At 43.2% G+C, this 25,788-nt stretch overlaps 3 protein-coding genes and 1 pseudogene across 3 annotated transcripts; 2 read left to right on the top strand and 2 right to left on the bottom strand.

The window, feature by feature from the left end:
• Positions 1–5,813, bottom strand: part of LOC124851544 — a 9,196-nt pseudogene extending 3,383 nt beyond the window's left edge.
• A 3,640-nt stretch (positions 5,814–9,453) lies between these two features.
• Positions 9,454–17,003, bottom strand: LOC118105264 (deoxyribonuclease-1). The gene is made up of 10 exons (XM_035152809.2): positions 16,846–17,003; positions 14,059–14,144; positions 13,501–13,589; positions 13,113–13,199; positions 12,342–12,451; positions 12,078–12,190; positions 11,639–11,796; positions 11,298–11,394; positions 10,316–10,388; positions 9,454–9,943 (listed from the first exon to the last, which is right to left on the bottom strand). Exons 2-10 carry the CDS (start codon positions 14,137–14,139, stop codon positions 9,771–9,773), a joined length of 981 nt encoding a protein of 326 aa, XP_035008700.2. The 5' UTR covers positions 14,140–14,144; positions 16,846–17,003; the 3' UTR covers positions 9,454–9,770.
• A 2,808-nt stretch (positions 17,004–19,811) lies between these two features.
• Positions 19,812–21,684, top strand: LOC118105263 (nuclear factor 7, ovary-like). The gene is made up of 2 exons (XM_035152807.2): positions 19,812–19,965; positions 20,070–21,684. The coding sequence occupies exon 2, from the start codon at positions 20,077–20,079 to the stop codon at positions 21,478–21,480; it is 1,404 nt and encodes a 467-aa protein (XP_035008698.2). The 5' UTR covers positions 19,812–19,965; positions 20,070–20,076; the 3' UTR covers positions 21,481–21,684.
• A 215-nt stretch (positions 21,685–21,899) lies between these two features.
• LOC118105265 (complement C1q subcomponent subunit C-like) lies at positions 21,900–25,099 on the top strand. The gene is made up of 7 exons (XM_035152810.2): positions 21,900–22,049; positions 22,740–22,915; positions 23,060–23,236; positions 23,351–23,427; positions 23,936–24,052; positions 24,585–24,665; positions 24,792–25,099. Exons 2-7 carry the CDS (start codon positions 22,750–22,752, stop codon positions 24,933–24,935), a joined length of 762 nt encoding a protein of 253 aa, XP_035008701.1. The 5' UTR covers positions 21,900–22,049; positions 22,740–22,749; the 3' UTR covers positions 24,936–25,099.
• The last annotated feature ends 689 nt before the right edge of the window (positions 25,100–25,788 follow it).

Raw genomic sequence — 25,788 nt, forward strand, 5'->3', positions numbered from 1 at the left:
AGCTCCTTCACTGCTGAGTCCTGCAGGTCGTTGTATCTCAGATCCAGTTCTCTCAGATGAGAGGCTTGACCTCAGAGCTGAGCCAGGATAAGAACAGCTGATCTCTGACAGACTGCAGTCCTCCAACCTGAAGAAAGAATACAATCCTGACTGGTAAATTAAAACTGAGTTCATGTGTGAAAATAACAAACTTATATTCATGTCACTCAGACTCATAACATGGAAGATAAATATGAAATCAGACATGTTGGACTAAAAACGAGTCCTGATTCAGTAAAAATATATTATTTGGACCCGGTCTCTGTCCTGCAGATCAGTTTAGGAAATCCAGAACTAAACTCAGATGTGTTTCAACAGCTGAATATTTAAAATGTCACAAATTAATTAATAGATTCATGTTGTGTATGAAGAAGACTTATGTTAAATTAGAATTAAATGAGATAAATTGTGTATAAATGCTGTATTATAGATATGAGATCTACAAAAGTCAGTCAGTGAACTGACTTCAGAGTCTCCAGTAGACAGGTTGGACTCTGTAGAAAACCACACAGCTCCTTCTTCACTCCTGAGTCCTGCAGCTCAAGCTGTCACCAGATCCCAGCTCCCCCAGATGAGAGGATTGACCTCAGAGCTGAAGCTGTAGAAGAACAGCTGATCTCTGACAGACTGCAGCTCTTCAACCTGAATAAAGAAACATGAATATTTGAATGTGTCTCTCTGTTGTTGTGGATCGGGCTATCATGTCAACACAGACTCTCAACATGCTGCTGACCTCAGTCCAGCGTCTGTGACCTGGAAGATAAATATCAGATCAGACATGTTGACCATTGTTTCATTCATCACCTTCTTCTGCGTGTTTGGTCACTGAGCAGGTTTCTGTAATTAAACACTGCTTAAAGTAGGGATGGCTCCTGACAGTCACTTCCTCGTTTGTTTCTATAATGTATCAACTGGGTTCAACGTGTTTCAATAAGAATGTGTGTTCCTATTCTTGAAAACCTGAGGAGGACGCAGTGCTCGCCTCCAGTCCACATGTTATTTACTGACACTTTCTTAGTGATCAGACATAGTGTGAGTGGTGAATGGAGTTGGATGAGGGGGATTTGACTGACAGGCTGGATGAGGACAGATGACTGAGGGACAGTGAGCAGAACTGAGACAATTCAAATAAATAATGACCGAATAAGAAAGAAAAGTTGAAAAGTGAACAAAGATTTAAGGACCTCAGAATCTCCAGTCGACAGCTTGGACTCTCCAGTCCAGAACACAGCAGCTTGACTCCTGGACTCCTGCAGCTCAAGCCTACACTTAGATCCAGTTCCCTTCTCAGATGTGAGGGGTCTGACTTCAGAGCTGGAGCCACGACTTCACAGTGAGTCTCTGGAGAGCTTCCATAACCACCCCGAGTCTGTAATTAAAGAAAAAATATTAAATCTGTTAGAATTAGGGGACTCACTGCACTGGTTGGTGTTGGCGTACAAACACAGGGTGGTAATTCTAGTTTGACAAGAAAGAAGAATAAACAACATTTCCTGCTTCTTCAGTTTAAAGGAACAGTCAGTGATTCTCATCCAAAACACTGATTCAGTGATTGTCTCCTCACACTGTGCTAGCTGTTTGCTCATATATATATATATATATGTACAGAATATACAATAATCTCCCTTGCACCCCACATGGTCGTATGTCTGAACCCTCAAACTCCAGCAGTGATCACATTGCACACACACACACACACACACACACACACACACACACACACACACACACACACACACACACACACACACACACACACACACACACACACACACACACACACACAGACACACACACACACACACACCACTAACAGTGTTGACCACTGCAACACCATGCTGCCCAAAACAATGAGAATCATTTAACACTGAGTGTATTTGAAGAACGACTCATCTACACTGATTGAACATGTTATTGATCATGTCTGGACTCTCACAGAGCTTCTTCCCCTGCAGTTCCTCACAGCTGGGACTGGGGTCTCCGTCGTAATCTTTGTTCTTGGATGTGTTGAACTTCCCCAGGTCCAACCTATCCAGAACCTCCTCTGACATCTGCAGCATGCAGGCCAGAGCTGGAGCAGTGGATCTCTTCAGAGAGTTTCTCCTGATTTGTTCTCTGACGCCAGGAACTGCTTGCATCTAAGCGATGAACTGGAGTGGCTGCTCATCTCTAGCCGACAGTGGAAGATGTTGATGCTTCTTGTCAGGAGAAATGTCATCACTCTTCATCTTCTTCAGGTTGTTGATGACTCTCTGATGATCTTTGGATTGTTCCTGTCCCACCCAGCAGGCCCTCCTAAGACTCTCTGGTTGGACTCAGACTGAGGCCGTGAAGGGAGCGACAAAAGGTCCAGATGACCATTTGTACTGGTGTGAGGGATTTCTCCATGGTTCTCTTCAGGAGGTCATCCAGGGGAAGTTACCGTGTGTGTTCCTATAGTTCTCAAGAAGTTGTTGAGTTCTTTTTGTGTTCCTCTCTTGGTGTAACAGTGAATATGTAGACTGCACAGAAACTCCTGAACGCTCAGATGAACAAAGCAGTAGACTGATCCTGAAGATCACACACTTCCTCTTCTGAAGATCTCAGTACAAACTCCTGGAGTACACACCGAGGCCTCTGGGACATTAAGACCTCTACACCGCTTCCAGGTCTTCTTAGAACATGATGTTTCCTTCCTCCAGATGTTCAAACGCCAGCCTCCCCCCAGCTTCAGGAGAACGCCCCCAGCCAGCCTCCGTCAGCTGCTGTGAGTCGTCTCATGTCCTCACCGTACTTGCTGTTCTTCCTCTTGTCTGAACTCAGATGGAAGTGTGAGTACAGGCCGTCAGGTCTGGGGCAGCTCTCCTCTCTGGTCTGTGGTCAACATGCTCCAGAACTGCAGCACTTTCTGATCCAGCAGAAGACTGGGATTTGACACATGACGGGAGGCTCCTGGACGCCTTGATGTGAGATGATTCCTTCTGCTGCACAGCTCTTCATCACTGAATCTCCTCCTGAAGTACTCCTCCTTCTGGGCCAGTGAAGCTCGCATTTCTGCAGACTGTCAACATGCAGGAGGGATCTGATGACGCCGCAGGCCCTCGGGAGGTTATCCAGACGAGAGCAGAGGAAGCAGATTCCCCTGGATGAGCTTGTCAGCACGCTGACTGATGACCTCTGTGTGACTGACACAACCTTCCTGCGTCGCGAAGTCCAGAGGAAGTCTGCTTTCATCCAGGCCGCCCAAGATGAACAAAGGTTTACAGACAGCGAAGCTGCCTCTGCCGCGGAGCTTCGTAACGTTGATGGAAACACGGAGCAGCGTGGAGAAGACTGTGCTGCTGGTTCACCAGTTCAGCTTCCGAACAAAGCACAGTCAGCAGATGACATCTTGGCTTCTAAACCCTCTGCCCAGTCCAGAGTGAACTTCTGCACCGAGAAGGTTTTTTCCAACGCCAGCTTTACGCCGTTGTCAGGACTTGATGCCGTTTCTGCTGGTCAGTTGAGGCTTTAAAGATGTCGGGCACTTGATGGGAGTAAGTCGTGGAGGCTCTTTCCTGGAAGCCGTCTCAAGTTGCCTCACCTCATGCTGAGTATTAACCTCTTCACTCTGTCCCTCTGTGATGTAGAGCTCAGTGTAGATCCTGGTTGAGGGAGGGTCTTTACTTCCTGTTTCCATCAGTCTCTTCAGTCACATGTTCACATCTCCTCCTCAGACTGAGCTTATGTTCATCTAAAACCTCCTGCAGACCACGCGATCTGCTGAAAGACAAGAAACAATGTCAGAGACAGAGAATCTGAGAATCTGCTGATTGTTTTCTATCAGATACAGAAAAACTACAGAAAATAAAAGCTTTTTAACTTTGTGCTTTTATAACGATGTTAAATGTTGATGCTGTATGAAGGAACAAAATAAAAACAACATGTGCTGGGATGTCAGAAGTGAAGACATCAGCAGACACATGTGTACAGTGCTGCTCTGACCGCTGTCTGGAGCTCCAGCTCCTGTTCTGGATCTTTGTCCACACTGGGGATGGGAGGAGTCTCCTGAAGAACCAGACTGTCCCAGTATGAGGTGATGCACTGTCTGCAGAACCAGTGTCCACAGCTGGTGGAGACTGGATCCTTCAGGACGCCTGACACGAAGCACAGCAGGACGACTGCTCCTCCCCAGAAACATGCCTCCTCTTCCTCTCTGTGAAGACATTTCTGCAATCACATGTCACAGTCACAGGCTGTCATTACTTCTGTCAAGGAGGTTTTGTTTTCACCTGTGCATGTTTGTGTGTTGGTTGGTTCGTTAGTGGAATTATAAAAAAACAAACAGATTACCAGTAAACTTGTGGAATGTTGTGGTTTTTTTGTGAACCAGATCAGAGGGAGGGGGGGTCCTCTTTCACAGACATGTTCAGAGGACTGATGTTTACCAGTGTGGAATTTGGTGCAAGATCCAAATAAAAATGAGTTCCTAGTGACTTCAAAGTGGCTCTTACAAGGAGCGGTTGTTCTGGTGGAGGTCTGAGCTCTTGAGTGATTCTGAGAGATCAGTCACCAACTTCAATGAAGCTGTGTCCTAATGCAGGGGCCACACTAGAGGAAACTAAATCCTTCAGAGCAAGGGGTCACAGTAGAAACAGTCTCTTACTTTGTGTGTGTGAGGGTCCAGGTTCACTGAAGGTTAGAGGAAGTCCCATGGACTGGTCACTTCAGAGACACACAGCTGGACTCCTGGAGACTCTGCTCTCAGTCTGTGGTCCTGACCTCTGCAAACACAAACACATGTTTTTATTCAGAACACATCATTCACTATTCATTCTCTGAGGATTCAGTTTGGAGGTTCACGTGTTTGTAGCAGGTCTCTTACTTTGTGTGATAGGGTCCAGGTTCATTACTGAAGGTTAGAGGAAGTTCCATGGACTGGTCACTCTTCAGAGACACACAGCTGAACCCTGGAGACTCTGCTCTGTCCTCCTCTTCCTCCTCATAACCACTCATCTTCAGTCTGAGAGGAAAAACACTGACACTGACTTTGAGCTCAAACACACACACACAATGAATCCAGGTACGTAAATTCAGTGTTTCTTCAAATATAGCAGAGTCAACGCTCCTACACTGTTTCCCCGTTGTCACGGTAACCTGAGACAGTTGTAGGTTAAATGTGTTGGACTCTGCCGATCACAGCGTTGAGTCAAACTGTTGATCAGGGCCGTGCAGAGACCTTTAGAGGGGCAGGTGCTAAAATTTCAAAAGGGGCACATGGAAAAAGGCTCATATGCCGATATAACATAAAGCTAGAATTTGCTGTTGAGGGTGACTTCCTCTCTTTACGAGGCATGTTTGCACTGCAGAATGAAATATCATGAGAAAATATGATACACTGAAAACACACACAGAAGACACACCCACCCACACACAGTGATATTGTGTTTATTGTGATTGTGCTGTTGTAAATATTACTGTTGCTGCTGTTAAAATAATATTTTGTCATATTACAAATGTAATCCTGTTCTGAATTCATAATTTATTCTATTTTTGATGGTAATTAAATAAATAAATAAAACGTTTTGATAAATGGGAGGATGAGAAAATCACAATTCAAATACATTCAATATAAGACTTACGTCATTTTTTTATCACACACACACACACAGAAACAAAACGCCCATCAGACGTGTTTTCCTCAGGCAGCAGCAGCGGTTGGCAGATGTCTTCTAACGTTACGATATAAACCACAACCATGCATGTTCAATGTTCACTGCGTTCATGTAGAAATACACCAAACAATGAACTCTGCTACAAACCCCGTTTACCGGCGTTGCAGTTCTTCGTCCCGCTGTCTCACGGCGCTGCGCGTCCGCGGTGTCAGCGCGTGGTGGCGGGTGCGGAAGAGGGAAGAGGGAACTACAGGAAGAGGAAAGAGGGAACTTCAGGAAGAGCTCAGCCGAAAACTCATCATGTGACTGAGGTTCTAATACTTGGCCCTAAACACCTTAGAGATACATTATCTACTGATATAGCTGCGCTAGACGACATCGCCCTTGCTTCCAATGAAACAGTCAGGAACTTGGGAGTGATCTTCGATCCTGATTTGTCCTTTAATTCTCACTTAAAGGGGACATAGCATGCCCATTTTACCACAAGTTGATATGGTTCCTTGGGGTCTTAATGAAATGTCTGTAACATACTTTGGTCAAAATACCACAAGGATCATATAAAACAGCACCCTTTTTACCCTGTATAAAACAGCCCTCCACCGAGCGACCTGTTTTGAGTGCCTGTTCCTTTAAATGCTAATGAGCCAGCTCCCCCCTCCCCCTCTCCCCCCATGATTTTAAACGATATAAATTACATATTTTATATGATATAAATGATCAAATATGCATCCCATACTTTGTATTCCCCTTGTTGTCCTGGAGTTTTAATTTTCCCAATCACATAATTAAATGTCCCCCTCTGCCCATCCACTACAAGCACACAAGCAGACAGACAGAGAGAGAAAGAGAGGTGGGGGGCTATGAAGACCATCATTTACCCCGAACCCCGACATTCAACGGGTACAACAACAAGCGGAGAAAGCAGAATCGCGGGCTGACCTTATATATACAGTCTATGGGGCTGACCAGCGGAGAAATGCACGTCCCGTGTGAACAGCCAGGCGGCTGCGCGCTGAAGCGCTGCGCTGCGCTGCATGGCAGCGCTTCGCGTCGGTGTACCCGGCGAATACACGGAACTACTGTAACCCGGCGTAACTACTGTAACCCGGCGGAACTACTGTAACCCGGCGTAACTACTGTAACCCGGCGTAACTACTGTAACCCGGCGTACAGTAGAGCTGAACACTGCGGAAGTCTTCCACACAGCTGGCAGTGTGGAAGACCGCTGCGAGGCAGCGCAGCGCCGTTCTCAAGCGCGCAGCCGCCTGGCTGTTCACACGGGACGAGCATTTCTCCGCGCTGGTCAGCCCCATAGACTGTATATATAAGGTCAGCCCGCGATTCTGCTTTCTCCGCTTGTTGTTGTACCCGTTGAATGTCGGGGTTCGGGGGTTACAGTAGCGCTGAACACTGCGGAATTCCTCCACACTGCCGGCTGTGTGGCGCTGACACAAATTCCAGCTCACGCACGGGAGAGCGAGCGGTCGCTCCCGAGCAGCTGCTGCAGCCTCCCAGTCCCAACAATCCAGACAAATGCCACATGTGAGTGAATCGCGAGCTGACCAGCGGAGAAATGCTCGTCCCGTGTGAACAGCCCGGCTGCGTGCTTGGGAACGGCGCTGCGCTGCCTCGCAGCCTCCGGTGTAAACCCGGAAGTAACGAGTGTGGGGGGACGGGGGTGGGCCAAGACCATGTAGGGAGACTTCCAGTTCCTTGTTACGACACAATACCCAGGAAGCGCAATCGAGTCGCTCAAGCATGACGTTTCTGACTTAGAGGAACTATAACAAAACGCGCGAGTGTTTTTTCCCCAGAGTTTTTGGGTTGGTAGACATGCCAGATACCCACATTAACCTGTAGAAGCACTAACAAAGTGGAATTTGCATGCTATGTCCCCTTTAAAACTCATTTCTAGGACCGCCTTCTTCCACTTGCGTAATATCTCAAAAATCAGACATGTCCTTTCTCAAAAAGATGCAGAAAACTAGGCCACGCCTTTATTACATCCAGACTAGATTATTATAATTCCTTATTATCAGGCTCCAGCAGTAAGTCCTTAAAGACTGTGCAGCTTGTCCTAAATGCTGCAGCAGGTGTCCTGACAAGAACCAAGAAGAGAGACCACATTTCTCTAGTATTAGCTTCGCTACACTGGCTTCCGGTTAAATCTAGAAAATAATTTAAAATTCTCCTCCTCACCTTCAAGGCCCTTAATAATATGGCACCATTATACCTCAAAGAGCTGATAGTACATTATCAACCCACTGGAGCACTGCGCTCCCAGAATTCAGGCTTACTTGTCGTCCCTAAAGTCTCTAAAAGTAGAGTAGGAGCCAGAGCTTTCAGCTATCAAGCTCCTCTCCTGTGGAATCATCTCCCACATTCAGTTCGGGAGGCAGACAACATCTGTACGTTTAAGAGTAGGCTTAAAACCTTCCTTTACGATAAAGCTTACAGTTAGAGTCGGTCCAGGCTCGTCTTGGACCTGCTCTTAGTTCTGCTGCTATAGGTCCAGAATGTCGGGGGACACATGACACACGGAGCTTCTCTTCCTCTTTTCCTTCCTCTTCTCCCTCCTCATCCCATCAAAGAAATTTAAGTCTCATCAATACATTTTGATGCAATACATTGACTTCTTCCCCAGAGTCCCGTTGCCTTAGGGACTGAGGCTGCGGCCACATCGTGGATTATGATGGTGGATCGTGTATCAGAGATCGTGATAATAATGGCGGATCCTGTATCGTGCTGGCATCTGATAATGGTGGTCGACCACGATTGAGGTGGCAGCTGAAGTGGATCCTGATGGCGGCAGAGGATCATGACGATGGATTGTGGAATATGGTGGCATGTGATCGTGGTGGCTGCTGACCGTGGACTATGATTACAACAAGACTGCTTGATGTACAATATGTCTCCTCAGATACTCGACCTTTACTGACAATAATCCATCAATTCATTGACCTTCCATTATGCTACAAACTGTTTATTCTAACCAATGCTGTAAATACTCGTATCTTTCTGATGTTCTCTGTTACACGTGACATCTATTGCACGTCTGTCCGTCCTGGGAGAGGGATCCTCACGTGTCTCTGAGGTTTCTACCTTCTTTTTACCCTGTTAAAAGGTTTCTTTAGTAGTTTTTCCTGACTCTTGTTGAGGGTTAAGAACAGAGGATGTCACACCTTGTTAAACTCTATGAGACAAATTGTGATTTGTGAATACGGGCTATACAAATACAATTTTATTGATTGATTTGATTGAAGAGTACTGTGAGTAGGGAAACTAACTAACTATCATACTTGTCCATCCACTTCTACCTATTGTCTGTTACATTAACATGACACAGTACATTTCATTTACAGTGTTCCCTGTTGCTCAAAATGATTTTGCACATTTTCTATTATGGGACCCCTTCTACTGCCTGTGGAAGACTGACACTAGTTCTGCCCTGAGGCATGTCCCAGTGATGTGTGTGAACACGTGGAACTTAGTTTAAGTGGACATTACACAGAGTTTACTGTCCCACCTCCCGAGTCTGTAAAGTCTTATAACCACAAGTTTCAAACTGTCAATCTTTACACTTTGATCATAGATTGTTCATAAACTAGTTTCTGACCTTTTCTTGTTTAAATTGTGTTTTGCTTGCTGTATATTTGTGTATCTACACACACAGTCTGGGCAGAAGAGTAAAAACAAAACATGTCACAGTTATAGATGTGAGTATTGATGAATTAAACGAACCCCAACAAAGTTCAGGCTGAGAATGAAGAATTTCACCAAATTTCTGGAACAAATCATAATTTATTTTCCAGAAAACTTGATATCTCGATTCAGTCAAAAGTAAAAAAAAATAACAACTGGAAAGTGTTTGTCACAGTTCATATTGTTTGGGGATATGTGCAGTCATCCAGAAATTAGGATATGTGCTGTGAATTCAGGAGGAAGACCCCGGCTCAGTCAGATGAACCCAGATCAGATGCAGTGATTAGTTTGTGTCTGTTCAAAGTGAAACGCTGAGTGGTTCTGTAGGTTGTGTGGTAAAGTGAGTGAGAGCTTATTGTTGTGTTGGTTGTTCTCAACGGATCTGCCTTCCTGAGTTCAAACATAATCTCCACTGTTCATCTGGGCCATCTTCTGTCGGAGGATCTGGATCTCCAGCTGGAGCTTCTCCCTCTCCAGCAGCAGGTTTCCTCTCTTCAGCTCCAGCAGATCCTCGTCCAGGGGCACGAGGCCCACAGGTACCGACTCAACCGGCCACTGCGGTTTCACACCTGCAGAGGAAACACACACAATTCACTGGATCCTGCAGCTTCATCTGCACATGTTACCATGGCTGAGTTTTAAACAATACAGTAATTCAGTAATTTAATTTAATTAAGTAAGCAAGCAGCGGTATCCCTCAAAAGTTCCTCTTTGCATTGTGACCATGGATACAGTTGGTAAATGCAGTTGCTCCCACTAGTTGGGATCCCTCACAGGTTTCTACGTTGTTTTCCCCCCTGGGTTAAGAACATGTAGTCCCCTGTGAGACTAACTGGGATTAGTGAATATGGGTTTTACAAATAAAATGTGATTGATTGATAGAAAAACAACTTCTATTTAACATTCACAGTTATTTCTATAATCATATTTTATATAATTACCATCCTTGTCATCTATCTTGTTTACGGACTTCAGCTCCACCTCCACTGGGTAATGGTCGCTGACTTTCAGAGCCTGGAAAATAAACAGTTAATGTATTGAGTGTGAACTTGGTAACGTTGGCCTTTACTAAGTAAGTACAAACTAGAAATGTACATGCAAATCTAAAACAAACATTGTTAGATGCTGGGCTGAAAAAACGAACAGACAAATTGCTCGCACGCTGCAAGGCTTTGATTTTCAATGGACAGATGCTGCCTTCAAATAAAAAATCATTTTTTTTACAGTGTTCAGACTCCATTTGAACACTTGTGGAGTTCCTTGAAAATGTCCACGAGCTGTAACATGTTTGCTGACATATTCAGAAAATGTGGCGGCCACAGAAGTTGATTTTTCTTTGGATATTAAGCTGGTATATTGTTATTTTAGTCAAGTCTTTGTGATTTTATATTACATCAGAGAAAACGTTGATGTTCCCGACAGCCTCATCTCCTCTCTCCATCTTTGTGCCTTTGTATGTCCTACAATACATCACGTGTTTGCTATCTTACTAAAGTCTTAACCTCAGTAGCATGTTGCTGCAACGTTCTCATGGCTTTACCATTTGAATGCCAAGCACAGCATGTTCCCGTTTGAAGGCAGCGTTAGTCTCAAGGGTGAACCCAGGAATCACAGCCCTGCAGCGTGCAAGTCACTTTGTAGGTTCTAGCTTTCTCTACTTAGCAACAAACTCAAACCCTGAATTACACTGATCTTATGTTTTAACGCATATGAGTCACAGTGCTTCATTTTTGTCCAAAAAACGTCTTGTAACAAGATGAAAATAAAACAGTACCCAACAAATGAACTATTTCCTCCCGTTTAAGTAAAGTTTTTGCAAAAAGCTCCAGTGTTCCGCTCAATGCTCAGAGAGTTAATGAGCCTATTTGATATCTAACTACACAGGATATCTTTTAACGATGATATAAATATCAAACGTCTGACCTGCTCGTCACTGAGTCCATAAGCCTTCTGGAAGTTGAAGGGTTTGGCAGAGTTTGGTACGATGGCCTGGAGCATGTCGTCTCCGTAGACCACGATCCTGAACACCGACGACACAGGGTTCCAGCGTCAGTCGTTCAATGAATACACACATGCATTATTATGTATTGATGGATTCCTATGTACATGGAATTTATATAATCTGTCAAAAATATATTAAGAAATAATGATGACGAGTTAAAGCAATTATTGTGATAAGTTGTTTGAGGCCTTTGTAAAGATTGACTTATAATAACATGCGATTCGTTTTCCTCTAGTTTCCACCACTAGTGTTTTTCTGTTACCTGTCGTATGAGTGGTCGTTCCCGGTGCTGGCCGTGGTGTCGACATCGTCTCCAATCAGCCAGTGGAAGTTCTTGTCGTTACGGATACGGATGCCCTTCATCGCTCTCTTGGAGACGTAGGAGCCATCGGCGTTGAAGTCGCCCAGGATCATCACGTTCTGGAGCACAGAGGAGACGGAGAGCTGAATGAATCTGAGTCCCTATGAGGTGAAGTCTGCCCTCGTCTGCTTATTGAATTCTCCCTGAAACAGCTGAAAAGGTTTTTCTCTACTGCCTGAAGATCTGAAGAGAAGTTACAATTTTATTTTATTTTATGTCCCATCCTCGAACATGGTTTAGGGTCGATACTGCAGCCAGCCACCAGGGGGCAACCCAGATGTTTTGGTTTCATTAAGGGGGATTTGTCCCTGGTCAACACCGTCACACAGATGATCCTTACATCAGTGCTCCACTCCTTCTTGACGTGCAGGAAGACGTCGTAGAGCTCGTCCAGCTCCGTCTCTGAGTCCTGTGGTTTGGTGTGAACTGGGATCATCACCAGGTCCTTCAGCACTACACACACACACACACACACACACACACACACACACACACACACACACACACACACACACACAGTTATTACCTCCTGTTAACGTAGCTGCTGTTCACTACACCCAGATTTAACACTAATTCTAAAAGTTGCATGACACTCGTCTTCTACCTGTACTGAGGCATCTGAATCGCAGGATGTATGGATCTCTGGCGAAAACCTTCTCCTCATTCAGCTGGTCGTCAAACTGATGGGTGCCCACCAAGTCGACCAAGTCATCCCTACACACACACACACACCACACACACACACACACACACACACACACACACGCACACACACACACACACACAAACCAAAGTTAATTTAAAGTTTATGGTTGTATTTTGAGCATTTAACTTACTGAGTGTAAAATGGAACTGGTTCTAATAACAGATTAACAAGACCTTGAATCAAAGCCAACAACAGTGAAGTGTGAGCTTGAAATATGCGTCTTGTTCATTTTAATAAACAGACCCAAGTTTAATACAATTACAGGAAAAATGAAGCCGATGCAATTAAACCATGAGTTTGAATGTCTAAATGATAAATCCACTCACTCAGTGTTGTGTTTATGTTTTAGCATCATACTCAGAATATATGACAGTTGATCACTTTCCTGCAGCAATAACTCACAAACATTGTTTTCTTATGATTCCGACTGAAACACGGAGGCACAAATGTTGAGTGTTTGACGCTGAAAAGGCTTCAGGTGTTGGACCGACACGAACACGCTCTGCTCTATCATCAGTTTCAGTAAACCTAAGACCAACAGAAAGTCTCATGCTTCTGTATCGTGTGTGTTTCCATGTACAAAGAGCAGCATCTCTTCAGACGCTGTTAGTTCTACAGGCTCGTACATCATTTCAGTCTGAGCTGTGTCGGCTGCAGCTGAACTCTCACCTGTACAGGAACATGAACTGCTCCTTGTAGCGTGTTCGACCCAGACGACTGCTGATCTTCAGAGTGTAGTGATGCTTCCTGTTGTGTCTGCACAGACGGACAGACGGACGGAAGGACAGACGGACAGACGGACAGACGGACAGACGGACAGACGGACAGACAGAAAAGGGACATGTGTTGATGTGTTAATTTCATTTGCTCCTAAATCACTTTAATTAAAGAGAGTTGGATCAGACTAAATGTCGTGGAGCAGCATCACACCTGCTTAACTTCAACATGTTTGTATTTGTAAGTTCTGCATTGTCGAGTAGCCTGAGCATAATAATGATGATAATGATGATAATAATAATAACAATAATAGTAATAGTGATGATAATGCTGCACTGACTTGTTGAGTGCATCCAGGAAGGTTTTGACAGACTCTCCGCTGATGTCCACCACTTCCAGAATCACAATGATGTCATATCGAGACACGATCTGAGGGAGAGAGAGAGAGAGAGAGAGAGAGAGAGAGAGAGAGAGAGAGAGAGAGAGACTGACTCAGTGTGACATCAAATCTTATAACATCAGTAATGTAAGATTCATTATTCAGTTTTTTACAGTTGAACTAATTAGTTTTGAAACAGTGATTGGAAAAAAACATTCTTGGAAATATACCAATTGATGAATCCAGATAATAATCATCAGGTTAAGAAGTAATGCAAACACTCAGTTTTTAATTTAACTGATATGTATATTTATTATTATATATATTATATATTCATTGTTTTATTGATGTAGTTCTTAAATATTCTTAATGTTTCGCTGGAATTTGTCCGATTTCTTTTCAATTCGTAGTTTTCCCCACGTGTGTGTGTGTGTGTGTGTGTGTGTGTGTGTGTGTGTGTGTGTGTGTGTGTGTGTGTGTGTGTGTGTGTAGGTGTGTGTAGGTGTGTGTTGTTGTTACCTTAGTTAGGATTTTGAGAACATCTGGATCGGACACTTTGTTTTTTCCAAACTTCTGAATGTTAAAAGATGCCACTTTCATGGTGGCTGTGGAGAGAAAGAAAAGACATGTCAGGAATTCAGTGGAAACACTGTCGGTATCTAAATAAACATTTAAAGTGTGCGTTGGTGAGTGTGTGCGTGTGTGTTTTATGAGCAGCTGCTCCTCATAAAACCTGACCAGTATTTTACCTCCGTTCGCCTGAGGCCTGGTCAGAGACGACAAAATACAAACTGTGATGTAAAACCGCTTGTTGTCAGACTGTATATAAAAACCACACGGTCAAAGTGTTGGCACCATGTCTCATCGAGGCTGGTCTTATTCAGCAGGTGGGTGTGTCTCATGATGTGAGTGTCAGAGCAAATGGAAACATAACGAAAGGTGAAGAATCTCAAAAGAACTTATTAAAGGTGATTGGATCAATAATAGTTTGTTATTGTTTGTAATGAGAACTTTCTTCATCTAAAGATGAATTGATTTCCCTGGAGTCAATCCCAGCTGACATTGAGTAAGAGTCATGTCATGTCGTTTTGTTTTGACAGAAGATGTTTTTAATTAAGCTTCAATTTATTAAATAGAAACCCCACGAGTTCACTTTGACACTTTGTTTTAGATGTTAACAGGATTTAATTTGTGTGTGACGACTTCCCCTTTATGAAATGATGGAGCTGTTTTCTTTCTTTCTTCCCAAATTAAATCTTGTTGAGCTCCGTTCTTCAGCCGAGGGAAACATGCACGACTTGTTCTTACAGGTTCAGCACGACGACCACTCCCAAACCCCCCATTAGCCCGTCTCCCCCGAGTTTTACATCCACACAGTACACACCACTGCTGTAAGGCTGCAGGCAGCTCTACTGTAAATCCCTCCTGTCCACCCAGTAGATTACTCCATCATTTATATTTCATTTCTCAATGACACGTCTTCGCTGCGGGAAACAGATCAAATTAACAACATGTCTGTGTTTCAGGGGCTGGAAGGAAAAGAAAACGCGGCTCACACATTGTGAATTTCATCAGAATCAGTGTGGGGGTGTTTGTGTGTGTCTGGTGGAAGTTGTCTAACTCGTTTGAATTTGTGTTGTTGTTGAGAGATGATCCTTTACTGATCAGCTGATTAAATTTGTACACTGTTCTTGTCGATAGGGAAATATTATTACTCCACAACATTTATTAGATATTAGTAACTTTGCAGAATCAGAAATCGTAGGTTAAGAATTGAATTAGCAGTTAACAGTTGAATTGATTTCTGTGTAGTGCAGACATTCATGCTCCCTAAAGAGCCTGTGGCTGAACACTAGCTTGGAGATCTCCGGACTTCTCCTCGATCCCAAAACTTCACACAAGTTAACACACATGTCAGGATAATGTTTATTTGCCAGACCACCGTTAATTATAAGAACATAATTGACCATTTAAATCTAGTTACGATTTGGTTTAGGCCTAGAAAACGGTTGCGATTAAAGGTAGATCACAGTTTGGGATTGAAATAGAAACTTTAAACAGAATTTGAATCGCGGCTAAAAGTGCAGAAGTTGTTTTTCATCACTCACATATGTTTCCTTTTCTTTATTCAACATATTAATTATATATTATCCAGTAAATCCAACAGTTCTGTTTGACAGTTTTTCTTCAACTTTAAACCACAGCAGCAAAACCCACTCATTCATTCATTAAATCCTGTTTACTTTGGTCCAAATATTCAATTTACACAAAACAATGAAGCAGTAGTTTAGAATTAAAAATTAAACAGAGCTTATCAAATAAACACAGTTTATATGGAGACCAGCGATATACTCAGAATGAAGTACTTGGCTATAAGGTCTCAGGTTAGTCAGTAAACAAACTAAGACGGAGCCATAAACATGTTTTGTTCATTACACCTTAGTTTTATATTTGTTTATCGCCTTATTTTTGAATTTGCAAAGTGCGCGACATGTTTTTAGTTCTTCATTATATTTATCTCCACATCATCACCCTTGTTTTCTTAAACGTATCTGTTCCCCGGAGGTCACATCAGCTCCCTGTCGATTCAAACTAATTCAGAATACTGCGTAGGACGAACTGAGGATTTGCTTTATTATTTGTGCAGGATTCGACTCAACTAAATCACAAGATTTATAACTTATTAAAAAGGGTGATAGTTAGTTCACAATAACAGGATTAAAGCTTTCCGCTGTTATATGAAAATTTGATCTACACTCAAACAGACACATGAGGAACAGGCAGGTGAACACACTGGGACATTAGGCAGCTACAGAGACATTTCCCTCAGGAGTTAGAAGGAAACACAAAAACATCAGTTATTGCAGATTAAGAGCTGAGACTGAAACAGGATCAACTTTAGATTTAAGTAACAACATGAAAAGGCCTTTTTTTCTGACACCTTTCTCAGCAGAAACCTTTTCCGTCTTTTCATATCCAGTGTTATGAACAGTAAATTTGATCCTGTGCTCACACACTGAAAGAACAAATATTTACAGTCTGCATACATCCACACTACAAACATCCAGCTGCTTTCCCCCACTGTTTTAATGCCTTAAATTTACGTTCTGAGAATCTCCTGCTAAAATCACAACAACAAAATACCTGTAACTCTCAGTAAAACCTCTGATCTGTACTGGAATGACTCTCCTCTCATATTTCTCCTGCTGATTGAAGCGTACAAACGGCGGCAGGCGGGTTCACGGTCTACAGACGTGTTAAAGCTCTCAGGTATATTCAGCTCAGCGTCAGGAAACATTGTCTCACCTGCAGGAGAAGGAGAAACCTGTGGCTGCTTCTGTCAGGAACTTCATGTAGGTCAGAGGATTAAATGCTACAAAGAATGAGAAGGAAACCTTGTTGTCTGTAGTGGGTGACCGAGGGCAACGTGATTGGTCGACAGCCAACAAATAGCAGGGGCTTGACAGAGAGAGAGAGAGAAAAGAAATATAACCCGCCCTCCATACTGTTTTCCTGCTGTGTGTGTGTGTGTGTGTGTGTGTGTGTGTGCATGTGTGTGTGTGTGTGTGTGCGTGTGCGCGTGTGTGTGTGCGTGTGTGTGTGTCTGTGAGAGAGAGAGATGTTTTTCTAATCTTGCTCGCCTAGCAGCAGAGATCAGACGATATGATGAGGCCACAACACAGTGACATGACAAGCCCACAGGAAATCCTCCCCCTCAAAAACAATAGAAACACATGAGGCCTGTTTCAGATTCAAATTGTGTGAGTAAAATAACACTAACACCTCAGCCCACACCCTCCTGAATCCACACCTTATAAATTACAATCTGCAAATTATACTCATCATGCAGGATCATTTATGACATGATGGTTGTAATAGGCAGCATTAGGTTTAGTTAAGTGTCACGTTTCCAGCTCTGTGATCGGAGATTGAAATGGGAATTGGTTTTATTACACTTTTATATCATAACTGTAGATTCAGGCTTTTTCAGAAGCTCTCGGTTGGTTTGACAGTTTGTGTCAATCCCATGTTTTCCACAAAGGAAAAGTGCAATAAGTGGAACATACTTCTCCTCAAGACTTTTCACAGGGCTAAAAGTTGAGAGTTTAACAATATTCCAACTGAATATATGTGTAAAATGTCTCCTGAGAGCAGCCCTACATTAAGATCAACAACATGAGATGTCATTATTCGTCCTACTCTGCTGTTTGCTGTGATTGTTTGATAATGGGAGTTTCTTTCCTTCACGCCCTCTTGCATTGTGTTGCTGACACAGTCTGAGCTGTGAGCAGTTGATCCAATCACCAGATCTCCGGCACTTTGCATTTAAAGGACAAAGCCGATCTAACTTGATTTAATTTGCAGAATCTCTCTCTGTCTTCTCTCCTCAGAGATGCTCCTCTTGCTCCATCTCTTGCTTCTACTTTAACTCTTTTTCCTAAGAAATAAACGAGTCATTCACTTTATCCGATTGCTTCATGCACCTGCAGCCTGAAGGCGTCTGCGTTCGGTGGAAAATGTCCCGAAACATCTCCTCGGTCTTTCATTTAAATAGTTCCAGCTGGGTTTGTCTCCAGGCTCCTCAGGACACTGGAGCAGGGCGACTAATAGACGGGTCTGCAGGCACAAGTATTTTTCTGCAGTACATGCAAATCCAGCCCATCACTCATGTAGGTGTCACTTCTGGGGCCTATACAATGAAGCAAGTTCCACATATCCAGGATATAATTTCATTAACATCGGGCGTCCTGGATGAAATACACTACGAAGCTGGCTATCAACTGTCTCAGTTAAAAGAGTCATTAATTACAAACAACCATGAAAACAGTGATTTTAATGATGTGAGAAGAAACGCTGACGCCTGCTGGTAGAGTCAGTTTATGTGACAAAGAAAAATGTAAATTATATAATCAAATGTCCCTAGAATAGAGGAGAACCACTCAAAATAAGTTTTCATATTCTTAGTCAGGCGAATGATGAACTGTAAAGAGGAATTTAATAAGACATTTGTCTAATGCTGAGGAAATTGTTGTGAACGGAGGCTGAATTAGTGTCAGACTGTTTCTGCTGCTGAAGCAAAGAGGAGAGAAAGAGTCTGATCAGCCTGAAATGTTCATTTCATAATCATGTCCAAGTTAACGTCTAGAGTCCAGAGTCATGACAGATTTAACCCTGAAAACCAGTGAACCTGTTTCTTAACAATGAAAACAAACCTGGAGTCACCGTGATAACCACAAATCCCGCTTCGTAATACAGATGGTGTAAATCTGTATTTTTCCACGTACACAGAGCCACAGGCAGACAAGACAGAACGCGTCATGTTTTCTTTTCGCTCGTCTCCTGAAGGCGTGTTGACAGAATGAGATCTGAAAGAAGGTTGTCGGGTTGTTTTCAACTCATTTATTATTTGCTCCTCAAACAAAGATGGAGTTTGTCTTCTCAACTGCTCGATGGGCGAGACGCAGAGAGAACGACCTTAAAATAAATAACTTTTCACAATACTGAATACTTTCACATCACATGTGAGTTTTTGATGTCCTGATTGCTTTGGTGCATTCGTCTCCCTTTGAAAAGCAATTGACTCGTTCGAAAGTTAAGTCATAAATAAAGTTTTAATAATTGATTGATACTTATGTGTTTATAAATCACATTGTGTCCTTACGTCTGGTCACTGGTGAAATACAAAAGAGTTGGAGTCTGTCTGTAGCATCTGGGTTAGATATGAAAGTCCCTGAGTGTAGACACTACAATGTACTGTTGGTTGGTGCTTTATCTATAACCTGACCTTGGTTCTTCTCAGAGAGAGAAGGGAGTATCTGTGGAACTAGACAGGCACTACTCTCCTGTACAGATATAATGTGTAATATACCACTATACATAATATAGAGTGGCATATACAGTAATGTGTGAGGATGGTGAAAAATTCCTCAACAGTTATGAAATAGATTATTATTTTTAAAAGAGAATGAACCCCTTATATTTATACATGACTATATATATGATATATAAGGCATAGTACACATAGTACACAGTAAAGAATCCCTGTGTACCAGCTTCACCACTGTGGCAGTAAATGAAACAAACAGGTTTATCTGGTAGATGACTGAGTCCAGAACAAAATGTGTAACTCGTGTTTTGCTGTTATTTTTTAAGACAAAACCTCTATTGACAAAACCAAAGCTATGGTTTGTTCCACAGCGGTTCAGTTCCCAGATCACGAGACAAAGCTCCACCTCCAGTCACCTGAGGCAAACCAGGAAACAGACTGCCGTTCCTCCACCAGGAAGTGACACACACACACACAGACAATAACAATCTCTTTTAGACCAGATTCATAATGTCCCTGAGAGAGGAAAACACAGCAGGAACTACAGGGAGCTCTGCAACCTACTAACAAGTTTAACCTGCTGCTGGCTGCTCGCATGTGTACGTAGAGAGTGTCAGTGTGTATGCAACCCTCAGGGAAGTTTGTGGAGCGACAGAGAGGAGTCACAAATTTCTGTTTCATGCTGCTGTGTTTGTGCTTTCAGCCTTTAAATGTCTTTCCGACCTGACGAGGATCTCTCCTGTCCGGTGTGCCAGGACTTCTTTAAAGACCCCGTTGTCCTGACGTGCAGCCACAGCTTCTGCAAAGCCTGTCTGCTGAGATGGTGGAGAGGGACGCCCACACAGGAGTGTCCCGTTTGTAAGAGGAGATCATCGAGGAGCGATCCGCCTCGTAACCTGGCTCTGATGAACCTGTGCGAGAGCTTCTTACTGGAGCGAGAGCAGAGAGCGTCAGCAGGATCCGAGTCCCTCTGCAGTCTGCACGCCGAGAAGCTCAAACTCTTCTGTCTGGACCACCAGCAGCCGGTGTGTCTCATCTGCAGGGATTCAAAAACACACAACAACCACAGATTCAGACCCATCCACGAATTTGCACAGGAATTCAAAAAGGAGCTGTGGAACTCTCTCAGGCCTCTGCAGGAGAAACTGAAGCAGCTTGAACAAGTTAAAGGAAACTGGGACCAAACAGCACAGCACATCCAGGTCCAGGCCCGACACACAGAGAAGCAGATACAGGAGCAGTTTGAGAAGCTTCGCCAGTTTCTAAAAGAGGAAGAGGAGGCCAGGATCACTGCTCTGAGGGAGGAAGAGGAGCAGAAGAGTCGGATGATGAAGGAGCAGACTGAGGCTCTGAGCAGAGACATAGCAGCTCTTTCTCACACAGTCAGAATCACAGAGGAGGACCTGAGAGCTGAGGACTCCTCATTCCTGCTCAAGTACAAGGCTGCAGTGGAAAGAGTCCAGCAGCGCCCCCTGCAGGATGATCCACAGCTGCTCTATGGAGCTCTGATAGACGAGGCCAAACACCTGGGCAACCTGACCTTCAACATCTGGAACAAGATGAAGGAGATGGTCTCCTACACTCCTGTGATTCTGGATCCGAACACAGCCAACCCAGAATTCATCCTGTCTGAGGACCTGACCAGTGTGAGACACGGAGAGAGACGGACGCTCCCAGAAAACCCAGAGAGGATCGACTATCACCGCTCTGTCCGGGGCTGGGAGGGCCTCAACTCAGGGGCCCACACCTGGGAGGTGGACGTTCGAGACAACGCCGCCTGGTTCGTTGGCGTTGCCGCAGAGCTCATCCACAAGAAGGGACGAATAAAATCCTGGTTCTGGCAAATTGAGTTTTACAATGGTAAATACAGCGCACGCATGTTAGGAGATCCACCGGCTGTCCTCCGAGTGAAGAAGAAGCTCCAGCGGATCAGCGTTCATCTGGACTGGAGCAGAGGAAAACTGTGCTTCTTCGATCCCGACACCAACGCTCACATACACACCTTCACACACACCTTCACCGCCAGGCTGTTTCCATGCATGGGCACTTTGGACCAACTCCCACTGAGGATTTCACAAGGAAAAGTCTGCGTGACCAGAGAAACCCTCAGTTAGAGACGAGCGCGAGGATAATGTGCTGAGCTGTCGTCTCAGATTTAAAAGAACTGAAGCCACATTTAGAAAACCACACTCATTTGGTGAAACACAACAGCATCTTGAATAAACACTACATTTCTGAAAAGAGTAAATTGCTTTGATCTACATTAATTTGTATTTTAACTTTATATTTGCAATCTCAATAAAAATATCTAAAATGTTTTTTTTCTTTCAAATACTGTTGATGGACGGACAGATGAATGGATGGAGAGAGAGAGAGAGAGAGAGAGAGATTTTTTGTCATTTGGTATCACTGGTCAGCAGGTGTCGCCAAGGAAACGTAACTTCATTGTTAGGTTGGTCAATATTTTTAAGTTTCACTTAGTTTAATATTTTTAAACTAGAAACTCAACAGATCAGTGATTCTGTCAGATCACAAGTTTCAGTTCCTCACCAGCGTGTGTGTCTGTGTGTGTCTGTGTGTGTGTGTGTGTGGTTGTGTGTCTGTGTGTGTGTCTGTGTGTGTGTGTCAGTGAGTCTTTCATTGCAGCTCCTAAACTCTGCTGGTGAGACAGAAACTTCGGCTGGTGAGTAAAATCTCCAACATTCAAATGTCGATATAAAAAGGACAATGTTTCTGTTCAGTATTTGTTAAATCAGTTTGTCAGTTAATTGGAAGTTTAGCTCTGATGGTGACTCTTCCTCTTAATAGTTAATAATTCATTATTAAGTCTTTACACTGACGTCCAGACATTCATTAGTTTCAGTACATTTCTATGAAAAATAACATTTAGTTGCATTTATCATTAAATTATTAATATTAATGTAATTTACTGTTACACGATCCAACAAAACTGTAGTTTCATGCACATAAGAGAGGTTTTTCTACCAGAAAGGGACTATTTTACCTCTTAACTTAACTTATCTTAACTTAACCAAACTACAACAGGAAAAGTGAAATCAGAAAGTAATGACGCTAAACTTCTACCAAAGTAACTTTCATCATTTTCTGTCTTTTTATAACGTGTCATGTGTCCTTTGAGTATTTTTTTTTGTTTGGGAAAATTACATATTTTTTTTGACACATTTAACTGTTAAAGATTTAAACGCTGTTTTAAAAACTTCTCCCACACTGTCAGAAATTAAATAAATAAATTAGATCAAATCAATATTAGTCATAATCATAAAAGTCCAACTGAAAACACGAGGTCTACACATACTGCTACAGACACACATATTTTACTTTCTTTCTTTCTTCTTCTTCTTACCATTAACAGTTACTGGACCATGGGAGGTTATTATGGGATGGCTGTTCTGGTGGGTGTGGCTTTGCTTTTGAAGGCCGCCCAATGCGACGTGAGCTGCAAAGGAACAGACGGACGTCCAGGAGTGGCAGGATCCCCCGGCAGGGACGGGTGGGCCGGAGTGAAGGGAGAGAAAGGAGAGCCAGATTGTAAAAAAGACTTCTGAATTCAAACACAGTACTTTTACTTTGCTAATGTCTGGTGTCTTTGTCTCAGCACCCCATTGCCTTTATGACCACTGGATACATTTTTCACCTAAAAACTCACAGATTATTTGTCCCGTTTGTCTCCAGCTGCGATGGCTGACAGTTCGGTTGATGAAGGCGTCCTACAGATGATGAAGGGGGAGTTGGGAAGTCGAGGTTTGCAAGGAGTCATGGGTCTGAAAGGTTTCCGAGGAGATCTGGGAACATCAGGTCACCCGGGACTCCCTGGTCCCCCCGGCCCTGAGGGGAGAAGCATCGGCCTTGGTAATGACCAGACCCTCAGGTAGTCAGTGTATCGCGCTCACATATAGTGTGTGTGTGTAATAACATGTGTGTGTGTGTGTGTGTGTGTGTGTGTGTGTGTTGCTCTGTTTATAGGTCAACACCCCTCTCAACAGGCCCGTTCAGCTTTCTCAGTGATCAGGACGGACAGCAGTTACCCTCGATACAACCAGGTTCGTCCTGTTACCACCATCCATCACATTTCAAGCTGTTTCCAGACATGAACTCTGGAAAATTGTCTCCGGATATTTGCAGAGTTTTCCTTGTCAGAGTCCGACACAATCAAAAAACATTCAGGCACACACGGCTTGTTCATTGGGTCTCATCACCAAAAGCTCTCGAAACTCGTCGTCTTTACAAGTTGACGTCTTCATCTGCGTCTTCTGTGTGTGTGTGACTCCTCTTTCTCACCCTGAGAGGTTGTCATAGGTTGGTGTCGCGTGTTAGAAACGTCATCAACACGACCACTCGCGCGCTGTGATGTTTTCTGGACATTTTCCATTTTCAATGCGTGTTCTAATAATAATGTCTTTCTGTCAAGATTAGAACGTGATTAACAGGAAACCAGCCGTACGGATGTTTATGTCCATCGTGTAAATGTAACTGGAAAATGAAACAAATATATATCAAGACTCTTTTGCCTTTTTTTCCTGATCTTGGGTTTTTCTTTGTGTCTCTCAGCCTGTGACCTTCCAGATGACTGTGGTCAACACACCAAGAGACTTCGCTGCAGCCACAGGTTACTTCACCTGCAGAGTAGCTGGCGTTTATTACTTCACCTTTCACTCTGGGGCCAAGGTAACACACCAGTGTCTGTTCTACAGCTGCATGAGGATAAATGCTGAGTGTAACACATGTATATGTGTTTGACTACCTTCTAGTATTGATGTCTTTTTCCCACTTCTTTATTCAAGAGCTTGGTAGCTGCCAGCGACGGTGTTCCCATAACATCAAAAACTTAATTTAAATCCTTGTTTTGTCAAAAAGAAATACAATTAACATGCCCACAATGAGGGCGGGACAATTTCATTTTTTACTGGGGGAATTTTGACAGACCAAAAATAATCCAAGCACAGACGCAATGTGAGATTTCGAGCTGAAGCTGGAGCGCAAGAAATGTGCGAAATGTGTGATATGTGCAGAAGTTTGAGCACAAACAGAGCAAATCCAAGCACAATCAGGGCAATTTGAGTGCAAGTGCAGGGTTTAGAGTGAAAGCATCGCAAAATCTGAACGTCCTGCTTTCAAACTGAAAGAATAAAGAAAAGAAAAACACCCATAAACCTGTTTTAAATCTGACTCACGTGATGGTTATGAACCTGTTTTTTAGGTCAGCATGTGTCTGCGTCTCGCCAGCGAGGCTCTGCCCAACAAGCTGGGATTCTGTGATTACAACAGGAACAATGATCAGGTGAGTTTCACTGCGTCAGGGAGCTGGAGAGCCGTCTCACAGGGAAAAGGTTCCCGGTTCAAATCCCAGAGTCTTTGTGTGTAGAGCTGTTCTCCCTGTGTAGCTACTGTGTGTGTTGTGTTTCAGGTGCTGTCAGGCGGCGCGGTGATACAGCTGGCGGTCGGACAGAGGGTTTGGCTCGAGTCCTTCAAGGACCAGCAGACGGATTCTGAATTCAGAGACACGCAAGAAAAGAAGATCATCTTCAGCGGCTTCCTGCTGTTCTCCTAACGTTCAGCTGTGAACTCACCACCGCCGGAGTCAGCGGAGAAAACCTGGGACTGAATTTAGCCAGAACGTTGTTTTGTCTCCTTGTCATTGATGCTGTAAATCCTGTTTGAAGGTCTGACTGTTTCTGTGAATGCAACAAAAAATAAATAAAAGTTTATTGTCGATTCTGGGTGTGTTTTATAAGATTAAAGAAATTCATTACACAATTGCATTACACAGAGATTTTCAGACAATCCCTCATTTGGTTGTTTAAGTCAACATATAGTGTTTAGACCAAAAACTGTTACTTTGTTGCTTTACTTACGCAGCCTATACTTTTAAAGTATTTCTACTTTACTTATTTCTACTTTAGATTTACCTACTTTTACTCCACTGCACATATCAGCAAATATCTGTACTTTCTACTCCACTACATTTATTATAATGCATTGCTTTACGTTGTTTTTAAAAAAAAAGTTTATAAAAGTAATCAACGAGATGTGAATTGGTCCATTGATCCAATCAGAGCGGCCACTTAACATTAGACCCCGCCTCCTTCAACGAGAACAAAGCACAGCTGCAGAAACACCTGAAATGAAATCAGAAGAGACTCATAATGAGGAAGTTACATCATGGGACAAATACTTTTACCTTTAATACATGAGTACATTTAAAGTGCAAGTACTACATTTTACTCAGGTAGACAGAGTTAATGTTGTACTTTTACTTGAGTAACATGTTTGAGTACTTCCTTCTCCACTGCATAAGTGAGACAAGAAAAATGATCCAGAGCAGAATTTCATTTCATTTCATTATTAGACACCAACGTTGTGTGGATCAGTTCAATTACATTACATTTTATTTGTATGGCACC

The sequence above is a fragment of the Hippoglossus stenolepis genome, chromosome 3 (assembly GCF_022539355.2).
Source record: "Hippoglossus stenolepis isolate QCI-W04-F060 chromosome 3, HSTE1.2, whole genome shotgun sequence".
Lineage (NCBI taxonomy): Eukaryota > Metazoa > Chordata > Actinopteri > Pleuronectiformes > Pleuronectidae > Hippoglossus > Hippoglossus stenolepis.

Coding starts and splice junctions, on each gene's coding strand:
- LOC118105264 (XM_035152809.2), bottom strand. CDS start 14,139: ATGAAAGTGGCATCTTTTAACATTCAGAAGTTTGGAAAAAACAAAGTG. Junction 12,452..13,112: donor CAGTTCATGTTCCTGTACAG/GTGAGAGTTCAG, acceptor GTGTGTGTGTAG/GGATGACTTGGTCGACTTGG. Junction 11,395..11,638: donor AACGACCACTCATACGACAG/GTAACAGAAAAA, acceptor GTCGGTGTTCAG/GATCGTGGTCTACGGAGACG.
- LOC118105263 (XM_035152807.2), top strand. CDS start 20,077: ATGTCTTTCCGACCTGACGAGGATCTCTCCTGTCCGGTGTGCCAGGAC.
- LOC118105265 (XM_035152810.2), top strand. CDS start 22,750: ATGGGAGGTTATTATGGGATGGCTGTTCTGGTGGGTGTGGCTTTGCTT. Junction 22,916..23,059: donor AGAGAAAGGAGAGCCAGATT/GTAAAAAAGACT, acceptor GTTTGTCTCCAG/CTGCGATGGCTGACAGTTCG. Junction 24,666..24,791: donor ACAACAGGAACAATGATCAG/GTGAGTTTCACT, acceptor GTTGTGTTTCAG/GTGCTGTCAGGCGGCGCGGT.